General features: G+C 37.8%; 1 protein-coding gene across 1 annotated transcript in view; it reads right to left on the minus strand.

The window, feature by feature from the left end:
• Positions 1-466: 466 nt before the first annotated feature.
• LOC128643200 (uncharacterized) overlaps positions 467-12,487 on the minus strand; it is a 47,712-nt gene continuing 35,691 nt past the window's right edge. The window contains exons 4-5 of the mRNA XM_053696183.1: positions 5,165-5,219; positions 467-524 (exon numbers count right to left, since the gene is read on the minus strand). Coding sequence (XP_053552158.1) covers positions 5,183-5,219 — 37 coding nt within the window. The 3' untranslated portion in view covers positions 467-524; positions 5,165-5,182. The remainder of the gene's footprint in view (positions 525-5,164; positions 5,220-12,487) is intronic.

Below are 12,487 nucleotides of genomic sequence, written 5' to 3' on the forward strand. Positions count from 1 at the left end.
TGAGCTTAAGGATAAACCATGTAAGAGGGTGTATACATTACTTACTGGCTGATGGTGTAAAGAACTGAGAGAGGAATGAGCTTAGGGATAAACCGTGTAAGAGGGTGTATACCTTACTTACTGGCTAACTGAGTAAAAAACAGAGAGAGGACTGAGTTTTAGTGACTCTGCTGCACAGAATAAGAAAATAGCCAAAGATGCTGTAGAGGCCGATGACTCTGTAGGGGCTGTACAGAGCATTTAATGGCCTGTGCCCAGTGTGCTGCAAGAGATTTACTTTACAGTATAAATATAAGATCACCTAATAAATATATTGTTTTATATAAAAGGTAGTCTATTTTTTCATGTACATATTACATATGGTTATATATAGGGTTGCTAGGTCTCCTTCACATCAATACTGGGCAAAGTGCCTGCAACTTGGGAAGGGAAGTAGGTGGGTTACACAATAGCCGTTTCTTAAACTTACCTATGCGCAACATAGGACTCAGTATGTGGTTTTACAAGTGCATCCCCCTGTTTGCCTGTAACAGGAAAACAAATAGAAGCAGTTATTTAATGAGCTGCATTATCAGCTATAAATACAATGTTGTTATTATATCCCCAGATTAGCTACCAGTAGCAATCAAAATAAATCAATTAACCATTGTATTTAATACACAAAAAAGCAATCACATAGCTGTCTTAACTGCCAGACATACACACAATGCAATCATATAGCCCAGGTGAGTGACAGTATTATACACAGAGTAATCATTAATCAATTTTAGCAGCTATGTTTGTATACGTTATTCTTTTGTAAATTAAAAATATATGACAATCAGTAACTCACAGGGCAGAGATCCTTCTCTACCAGTCATAATCAGAACAGTGATTAAACACTTTTTTCTGCTGGTGAAATACAAAGCCATGATTTAAAGCCTTTTTAAGTATTAACATATAAACCGATTACTTTTCTTTGACTCCTTTTCAGTCTATAACATGTAGAGCATGGATTTAATCAATAAGGCCAGTAGGAGATGTGATTCTACATTCTGTGCCAGTAAAACAGACCATTTGTGTCCCTATAGTGCAATTAATACAAAAATCATTTCTGTTCGTAGTTCTACTCTGCTCTTCCTTACAGGATTTCATATTATTAAAGCATTTCTTTTTTTACAAATATGGCCATCTCCTAAAAACTGTGCTTTGTACATGCGTAGTTTACTTACTTCTGGTACTGCTTTTAAGAATAGTTATTAATATTATTTATTATTAGCATTTATTTGTTTCCATTTATTTCCTGTAGATGTTAGTAGACAGCTCCTTGAAATACATATCTGACTAGGCTTACCATAATTTTTAGAGGTGAAACTGGGACCACCTGGCGCTGTGTCAGTGGGGGTGTGGTCAGGGGCGTGGTCAAGGGGGCGTGGTAATTACCGGTCCTTTTAAAGTAGTAGCTTTTATGTGCGTAATGTTTTACATGGTTTATCCTTAAGCTCACTCATGGTTTATCCTTAAGTTTATCCTTACATGGTTTATCCTTAAGCTCACTCATCTCTCTGTTCTTTACACAATCAGTCAGTAAGTAATATATACACCCTCTTAGATGGTTTATCCTTAAGCTCACTCATCTCTCTGTTCTGTACACAATCAGTCAGTAAGTAATGTATACACCCTCTTACATGGTTTATCCTTAAGCTCACTCATCTCTCTGTTCTTTACACAATCAGTCGGTAAGTAATGTATACACCCTCTTACATGGTTTATCCTTAAGCTCACTCATCTCTCTGTTCTGTACACAATCAGTCAGTAAGTAATGTATACACCCTCTTACATGGTTTATCCTTAAGCTCACTCATCTCTCTGTTCTTTACACAATCAGTCGGTAAGTAATGTATACACCCTATTACATGGTTTATCCTTAAGCTCACTCATCTCTCTGTTCTTTACACAATCAGTCAGTAAGTAATGTATACACCCTCTTACATGGTTTATCCTTAAGCTCACTCATCTCTCTGTTATTTACACAATCAGAAAGTAATGTATACACCCTCTTACATGGTTTATCCTTAAGCACCCTCTAACATGGTTTATCCTTAAGCTCACTCATCTCTCTGTTCTTTACACAATCAGCCGGTGAGTAATGTATACACCCTCTTACATGGTTTATCCTTAAGCTCACTCATCTCTCTGTTCTTTACACAATCAGTCAGTAAGTAATGTACACACCCTCTTACATGGTTTATCCTTAAGCTCACTCATCTCTCTGTTCTTTACACAATCAGCCGGTAAGTAATGTATACACCCTCTTACATGGTTTATCCTTAAGCTCACTCATCTCTCTGTTCTTTACACAATCAGCCGGTAAGTAATGTATACACCCTCTTACATGGTTTATCCTTAAGCTCACTCATCTCTCTGTTCTTTACACAATCAGCCGGTAAGTAATGTATACACCCTCTTACATGGTTTATCCTTAAGCTCACTCATCTCTCTGTTCTTTACACATCAGTCAGTAAGTAATGTATACACCCTCTTACATGGTTTAGCCTTAAACTCACTCATCTCTCTGTTCTTTACACAATAAGTCAGTAAGTAATGTATACACCCTCTTAGATGGTTTATCCTTAAGCTCACTCATCTCTCTGGTCTTTACACAATCAGCTGGTAAGTAATGTATACACCCTCTTACATGGTTTATCTTTAAGCTCACTCATCTCTCTGTTCTTTACACAATCAGCCGGTAAGTAATGTATACACCCTCTTACATGGTTTAGCCTAAAGCTCACTCATCTCTCTGTTGTTTACCTAATCAGCCGGTAATAATGTATACACCCTCTTACATGGTTTATCCTTAAGCTCACTCATCTCTCTGTTCTTTACACAATCAGCCGGTAAGTAATGTATATACCCTCTTACATGGTTTATCCTTAATCTCACTTATCTCTCTGATCTTTACACAATCAGACGGTGAGTAATGTATACACCCTCTTACATGGTTTATCCTAAATCTCACTCATCGCTCTGTTCTTTACACAGTCAGTAAGTAATGTATATACCCTCTTACATGGTTTATCCTTAAGCTCACTCATCTCTCTGTTATTTACACAATCAGAAAGTAATGTATACACCCTCTTACATGGTTTATCCTTAAGCACCCTCTAACATGGTTTATCCTTAAGCTCACTCATCTCTCTGTTCTTTACACAATCAGCCGGTAAGTAATGTATACACCCTCTTACATGGTTTATCCTTAAGCTCACTCATCTCTCTGTTCTTTACACAATCAGTCGGTAAGTAATGTATACACCCTCTTACATGGTTTAGCCTAAAGCTCACTCATCTCTCTGTTCTTTACCTAATCAGCCGGTAATAATGTATACACCCTCTTACATGGTTTATCCTTAAGCTCACTCATCTCTCTGTTCTTTGCACAATCAGTCAGTAAGTAATTTATACACCCTCTTACATGGTTTATCCTTAAACTCACTGATCTCTCTGTTCTTTACACAATCAGCCGGTAAGTAATGTATACACCCTCTTACATGGTTTATCCTAAATCTCACTCATCGCTCTGTTCTGTACACAATCAGTCAGTAAGTAATGTATATACCCTCTTACATGGTTTATCCTAAAGCTCACTCATCTCTCTGTTATTTACACAATCAGAAAGTAATGTATACACCCTCTTACATGGTTTATCCTTAAGCACCCTCTAACATGGTTTATCCTTAAGCTCACTCATCTCTCTGTTCTTTACACAATCAGCCGGTAAGTAATGTATACACCCTCTTACATGGTTTAGCCTAAAGCTCACTCATCTCTCTGTTCTTTACCTAATCAGCCGGTAATAATGTATACACCCTCTTACATGGTTTATCCTTAAGCTCACTCATCTCTCTGTTCTTTGCACAATCAGTCAGTAAGTAATTTATACACCCTCTTACATGGTTTATCCTTAAACTCACTGATCTCTCTGTTCTTTACACAATCAGCCGGTAAGTAATGTATACACCCTCTTACATGGTTTATCCTAAATCTCACTCATCGCTCTGTTCTGTACACAATCAGTCAGTAAGTAATGTATATACCCTCTTACATGGTTTATCCTAAAGCTCACTCATCTCTCTGTTCTTTACACAATCAGTCAGTAAGTAATGTATACACCCTCTTATATGGTTTATCCTTAAGCTCACTCATCTCTCTGTTCTTTACACAATCAGCCTGTAAGTAAGTATACACCCTCTTACATGGTTTATCCTAAATCTCACTCATCGCTCTGTTCTTTACCTAATCAGCCGGTAATAATGTATACACCCTCTTACATGGTTTATCCTTAAGCTCACTGATCTCTCTGTTCTTTACACAATCAGTCAGTAAGTAATGTATACACCCTCTTACATGGTTTATCCTTAAGCTCACTCATCTCTCTGTTCTTTACACAATCAGCCGGTAAGTAATGTATACACCCTCTTACATGGTTTATCCTTAAGCTCACTCATCTCTCTGTTCTTTACACAATCATCTGATAAGTAATGTATACACCCTCTTACATGGTTTATCCTTAAAGGGACAGTATACACTCATTTTCATATAACTGCATGTAAAAGACACTACTATAAAGAATAAGATGCACAGACACTGATATAAAAAATCCAGTATAAAACTGTTTAAAAACTTACTTAGAAGCTATCAGTTTAGCTCTGTTAAAAAGGCAGCTGGAAAGCCCACTGCAAGTGGGAAATAAGACCCTCCCCCTTCTTTTGCATCTGAAAAGACACTTTACACAAACAGGAGCAAGCTGGAGAAGGTAGCTGACGGTATTCACATAAAACTTAGGGGCTTGGTAAGGAGTCTGAAAATCAGAGCAATGTTATTTAGACAGATTAGGGGTTAATAAGTGTAAGATTAGGGGTGTTTAGACTCAGGGTTCATGATAGGTGTAAACATAAATTTTATTTCAACATAGGAATTAATGGGGCTGTGTTAAGCAGTATAAATATAAGATCACCTAATAAATATATTGTTTTATATAAAAGGTAGTCTATTTTTTCATGTACATATTACATATGGTTATATATAGGGTTGCTAGGTCTCCTTCACATCAATACTGGGCAAAGTGCCTGCAACTTGGGAAGGGAAGTAGGTGGGTTACACAATAGCCGTTTCTTAAACTTACCTATGCGCAACATAGGACTCAGTATGTGGTTTTACATGTGCATCCCCCTGTTTGCCTGTAACAGGAAAACAAATAGAAGCAGTTATTTAATGAGCTGCATTATCAGCTATAAATACAATGTTGTTATTATATCCCCCAGATTAGCTACCAGTAGCAATCAAAATAAATCAATTAACCATTGTATTTAATACACAAAAAAGCAATCACATAGCTGTCTTAACTGCCAGACATACACACTAGCCCAAGTGAGTGACAGTATTATACACAGAGTAATCATTAATCAATTTTAGCAGCTATGTTTGTATACGTTATTCTTTTGTAAATTAAAAATATATGACAATCAGTAACTCACAGGGCAGTGATCCTTCTCTACCAGTCATAATCAGAACAGTGATTAAACACTTTTTTCTGCTGGTGAAATACAAAGCCATGATTTAAAGCCTTTTTAAGTATTAACATATAAACTGATTACTTTTCTTTGACTCCTTTTCAGTCTATAACATGTAGAGCATGGATTTAATCAATAAGGCCAGTAGGAGATGTGATTCTACATTCTGTGCCAGTAAAACAGACCATTTGTGTCCCTATAGTGCAATTAATACAAAAATCATTTCTGTTCGTAGTTCTACTTACTTGTTTTTATCTGCTCTCTTCCTTACAGGATTTCATATTATTAAAGCTTTTTTTTTTTTTTTTACAAATATGACCATCTCCTAAAAAATGTGCTTTGTACATGCGTAGTTTACTTATTTCTGGTACTGCTTTTAAGAATAGTTATTAATATTATTTATTATTATCATTTATTTGTTTCCATTTATTTTCTGTAGATGTTAGTAGACAGCTCCTTGAAATACATATCTGCCCAATAGAACACAGTGCTACCCTAGTTATATACTGTGCTAGTCCTTCTTTATATCATGTGTTTTATCACAATGAGTTTAACTAACTACATATGAAACTGTCTTATGCAAATACAAATTATTACGGAGCCCCTCTGGTGTCATGCTAACAAAACAAAAAGCAAACACATGTAATACAGAGTGCTCATAAATAAAGTTACTACGGATAGTAATAATAAATATTTAAAAAATATCATTTTTATTTCATAAATGTGAAATATGGAAAAGCTTCAGTTCTTCTTGAATATGTAACTCTACCACACGGTGGCGCAATTGCTTATGTACACAAACGTATCTAGATGAAAGTAAGCAGCACAAATAGCGTTTCTATATACAATAGCGCCATCGTGTGGTCAATATTAGAATATGCTCTGCACAGTTGTACAGCTGAACACCACCTGCGCACGGAACTACATAAACAAACATTACTGCGGCTAATATATATCAAAGGGCAACTGTGTATTAATATGAAAACAATTTCTTTCTGGGTCTAATTACAAAAGTATAGAACAGGAATAACAATGTAGGATAGCTTAAAATGATTTCCATTTTGTTCAAACAAGGCTTATATAAAAGCAATAATAATCAAAACTGGTTAGTTACACGTAATATAGAATTCCACCACACGGTGGCGCAATTGCTTATGTACACGAACGTATCTACATGAAAGCAGTACAAATAGCGTTTCTATATACAATGGCGCCATCGTGTGGTCGATATTAGAATATGCTCTGCACAGTTGTACAGCTGAACACCACCCGCGCACGGAACTACATAAACAAACATTACTGCGGCTAACACAGGCCGTGATTTATATAGAGCTCATGCAGATGCGTAGGTATCCCAAATGTACCAAAATACACATCCCAAAAATACCAGCGCTGTGAATCACCTGACGCCTACATATCCCAGCAGCACTAGGAATAGGAACTACATAGCCCAATAGCATCTGCGATGAAATCCAGCCGAAGCCTACAATATCCCAGAAGTATTAGCGATAGGAACTACATACCCCAAGCGTCTCTGCTGCAAAATCTTCAAAGCCTACATATCCCAGCAGCACTAGGAATAGGAACTACATAGCCCAATAGCATCTGCGGTGAAATCCAGCCGAAGCCTACAATATCCCAGAAGTATTAGCGATAGGAACTACATACCCCAAGCGTCTCTGCTGCAAAATCTTCAAAGCCTACATATCCCAGCAGCACTAGGAATAGGAACTACATAGCCCAATAGCATCTGCGGTGAAATCCAGCCGAAGCCTACATATCCCAGAAGTATTAGCGATAGGAACTACATACCCCAAGCGTCTCTGCTGCAAAATCTTCAAAGCCTACATATCCCAGCAGCACTAGGAATAGGAACTACATAGCCCAATAGCATCTGCGGTGAAATCCAGCCGAAGCCTACATATCCCAGAAGTATTAGCGATAGGAACTACATACCCAAAGCGTCTCTGCTGCAAAATCTTCAAAGCCTACATATCCCAGCAGCACTAGGAATAGGAACTACATAGCCCAATAGCATCTGCGGTGAAATCCAGCCGAAGCCTACAATATCCCAGAAGTATTAGCGATAGGAACTACATACCCCAAGCGTCTCTGCTGCAAAATCTTCAAAGCCTACATATCCCAGCAGCACTAGGAATTAGGAACTACATAGCCCAATAGCATCTGCGGTGAAATCCAGCCGAAGCCTACATATCCCAGAAGTATTAGCGATAGGAACTACATACCCCAAGCGTCTCTGCTGCAAAATCTTCAAAGCCTACATATCCCAGCAGCACTAGTAATAGGAACTACATAGCCCAATAGCATCTGCGGTGAAATCCAGCCGAAGCCTACATATCCCAGAAGTATTAGCGATAGGAACTACATACCCCAAGCGTCTCTGCTGCAAAATCTTCAAAGCCTACATATCCCAGTAGCACTAGGAATAGGAACTACATAGCCCAATAGCATCTGCGGTGAAATCCAGCCGAAGCCTACATATCCCAGAAGTATTAGCGATAGGAACTACATACCCCAAGCGTCTCTGCTGCAAAATCTTCAAAGCCTACATATCCCAGCAGCACTAGGAATAGGAACTACATAGCCCAATAGCATCTGCGGTGAAATCCAGCCGAAGCCTACATATCCCAGAAGTATTAGCGATAGGAACTACATACCCCAAGCGTCTCTGCTGCAAAATCTTCAAAGCCTACATATCCCAGCAGCACTAGGAAAAGGAACTACATAGGTCTCTGCGATAAAATCTCACCGAAACCTACATAGATAGGAACTATATACGCCTTTAGTCTCTACGGTGAAATCCTGCTGAAGCCTACATATCCCTGGGGCACCTGCAAGTAGAACTACATATCCCAACAGAACCTAGCATTATACGTCACATAGCTTACATATATCCCAGCATCACACATGTTAGGAACTACATTAGAAGGTCAGTGTCGCCGTCTAGTGGTTGACTGTATTAGTAATATATTTTGTAATCAAATCATTATATAACGGTTTTGCTTAGACTTTAAATAGCTCCATCTAGTGGATAAATATAACTACTGCATTACTTTATCGGTTTTGCTAATTGAAATACTATTTTTAATATACTGCAAGATTTTTTTTAACAATATTTTAGATATTAAAAATTAATTAATTTAACATAGGTAGTATGAGATGTTTAAAAGCTTTGGAAAGTCAAATAAATAGGTTAGGGTTAAAAGAAAAAAACAATATGCATAAAAGCAAGCATCTCCTAGCCTACGTATCCCAGAATCAACCACATTATGAACTACATATCCCAGTAGAGCTTGTGGTGACATCCAGCTGTAGCATACATATTCCATAAACACTTGTGTTAAGTACTACATATGTATCCCAATATAACCTACAATTACATGAGACATTTGCCTACATATCCCAGTGTCACAGATGTTAGGAACTACATTTCCCATAAACAAATAAAAACTTTCTTGGCTAATGGCTCCCTCTACTGGATAACTTATTTATTAATTTATTTTGTATTTAATGTATCAACTTCAAATACAAACTTAATATCAAATTAATTATTCATTTTAAATAATAATTAAAATGGGTTAATTAGGCTATTAGGGCACTGTTCCGTCTCAGCTGTGCGCTTGCACAGATATTATTTAGCCACCGTAAAGGTACAAAACAACTGAGATGTGTGCACTCCCCCTGTCCAGTGTTTATGGACCACGTGTTATCAGCTGTTCTAGGGCATGCTCCCCCTCCCTCATTATTATACAGTGCTCTGGGGCCACGTGCTATAAACTAATCTACACACACACACTCCCTCCCTCTACTCATTGAGTTCTCAGGGGCCACAGGCTATAAGCTACTCTATTCACACCTTCTCCCCCTGCTCATTGTTATACAGTGCTCAGGGAACACGTGCTATAAGCTATTCTACAGGTTAAGGTTTTTAGGGTTAGCATATTACAATCAGGGTGAGGGTTAACAAGAACAGAGAGAGAAGTCAGTTAAAGGGTAAATCAGGTAAGAGGTTGTATACATTATTACCGGCTGTTTGAGTAAAGAACAAAGAGGTGAGTGAGATTAAAGATAAATCACATGAGAGGATGCATAAATTAACTTACTGGCTGATTGTGTACAGACTTGAGAGGTAAGTGAGCTTAAAGGGACATTATACAATAATTTTTTCTTTGCATAAATGTTTTGTAGATGATCTTTTTATATAGCCCATAAAGTTTTTTTTTTTTAAATGTATAGTTTTGCTTATATTTTAAATAACATTGCTCTGATTTTCAGACTCCTAGCCAAGCCCCACAGTTTTATGAGAATACCGTCAGCTACCTTCTCCAGCTTGCTCCAGTTTGTGTAAAGGGTCTTTTCATATGCAAAAGAAGGGGGAGTGTATTATTTCCCACTTGCAGTGGGCTTTCCAACTACCTTTTCAACCGAGCTAAACTGAGAGCTTCTAAGTAAGTTTTTAAACAGTTTTATACTGGATTTTTTATATCAGTATCTGTAGTAGTGTCTATTACATGCCGTTATATGAAAATGAGTGTATGCTGTCCCTTTAAGGATAAACCATGTAAGAGGATGTATACATTACTTACCAGCTGATTGTGTAAATAACAGAGATATGAGTGAGCTTAAGGATAAACCATGTAAGAGGGTGTATATATTACTTACTGGCTGATTGTGTAAGGAACAGAGAGATGAGTGAGCTTAAGGATAAACCATATAAGAGGGTGTATACATTACTTACCGGCTGATTAGGTAAAGAACAGAGAGATGAGTGAGCTTAAGGATAAACCATGTAAGAGGGTGTATACATTACTTACTGGCTGATTGTGTACAGAACAGAGAGATGAGTGAGCTTAAGGATAAACCATCTAAGAGGGTGTATACATTACTTACTGACTGATTGTGTACAGAACAGAGAGATGAGTGAGCTTAAGGATAAACCATGTAAGAGGGTGTATACATTACTTACCAGCTGATTGTGTGAAGAACAGAAAGTTGAGTGAGCTTAAGGATAAAACCATGTAACAGGGTGTATACATTACTTACTGACTGTTTAAAGAACAGAGAGATGAGTGAGCGTAAGGATAAACCATGTAAGAGGGTATATACATTACTTACTGGCTGATTGTGTAAAGAACAGAGAGATGAGTGACCTTAAGGATAAACCATGTAACAGGGTGTATACATTACTTACTGACTGATTGTGTAAAGAACAGAGAGATGAGTGAGCTTAAGGATAAAACCATGTAACAGGGTGTATACATTACTTACTGACTGATTGTGTAAAGAACAGAGAGATGAGTGAGCGTAAGGATAAACCATCTAAGAGGTTGTATACATTACTTACTGACTAATTGTGTAAAGAACAGAGAGATGAGTGAGCTTAAAGATAAACCATATAAGAGGGTGTATACATTACTTACTGGCTGATTGTGTACAGAACAGAGAGATGAGTGGGCTTAAGGATAAACCATATAAGAGGGTGTATACATTACTTACCGGCTGATTGTGTACAGAACAGAGAGATGAGTGAGCTTTAGGATAAACCATGTAAGAGGGTGTATTCATTACTTACCGGCTGATTGTGTAAAGAACAGAGAGATGAGTGAGCTTAAGGATAAACCATCTAAGAGGTTGTATACATTACTTACTGACTAATTGTGTAAAGAACAGAGAGATGAGTGAGCTTAAGGATAAACCATGTAAGAGGGTGTACACATTACTTACTGGCTGATTGTGTAAATAACAGAGAGATGAGTGAGCTTAAGGATAAACCATGTAAGAGGGTGTATACATTACTTACCGGCTGATTGTGTAAAGAACTGAGAGAGGAATGAGCTTAAGGATAAACCATGTAAGAGGGTGTATACATTACTTACCGGCTGATTGTGTAAAGAACAGAGAGATGAGTGAGCTTAAGAATAAACCATGTAACAGGGTGCATATATTACTTACCGGCCGATTGTGTACTGTTATGGTATAACTCGGATATCAAGGGTTAATACCTGATGAAAGATGCCCTGAATACGGGATCAGCAACACACAAACCCAGTTAATTCCCCACAAACACGAGACCAAGCTCCATCTTGAGGGTAAAACAGAATGTGTTTTATTGAGGGCTATATGCTCAGTATTTATGCAGGTCTCCCACCTGGTTGACACTTCCTAGGAGGCCAGATGGGGGGTTGGAAGAGTATAGTACATTAGATAGAGGGAAGACGCCCTTTGTTACGGCACCCTCACGCATAAAAGGGTTAAACTGCCGTTTAGTAGATCTTCCCTTTCAGAGGCACAGCATACAGTAAATTTCCCCTCTCCCTCCCCCCAAGCATGAGTCAAAGCTCCATGGTGAGGGTCAAACAGATATCAGCAAGAGCTGTGTGTTTATTGTTCTCAAATACACATTTTTACACATTAGTACCACCCACAGGGTTTTGTAAAACAACCAATAAACACATACAATACTGTCAGACACTCCCACACAAAATCATCCCCTCTGCCTGTGATGCAATTACCTTACACAATGGGTGATGCAATTACCTTACACAATGGGTGATGCAATTACCTTACACAATGGGCGATGCAATTACCTTACACAATGGTTGATGCAATTACCTTACACAATGGTTGATGCAGTTACCTTACACAATGGTTGATGTAATTATCATAGGCAGAGAAATACAGTTTTCCCACATTATTCATAACTTTAAAAGTATACATCACACATACATAAAACTTATATCATTTTAACCAGTATAACTTGCGGACAAACATATCCAAAATTCACTTGAATAGGTTCAGGGTATTAAAAGTTAGGTTGAAGTCCTTTGTTATCAAATGAAGCATGGTTTTTCTGCCCAAAACCAGTTCCACAGAGTCTTCTATCCAGGAGATCATTTGGGCGTTTCAACATGGGG

Source organism: Bombina bombina, chromosome 12, assembly GCF_027579735.1.
Source record: "Bombina bombina isolate aBomBom1 chromosome 12, aBomBom1.pri, whole genome shotgun sequence".
NCBI classification, from domain to species: domain Eukaryota; kingdom Metazoa; phylum Chordata; class Amphibia; order Anura; family Bombinatoridae; genus Bombina; species Bombina bombina.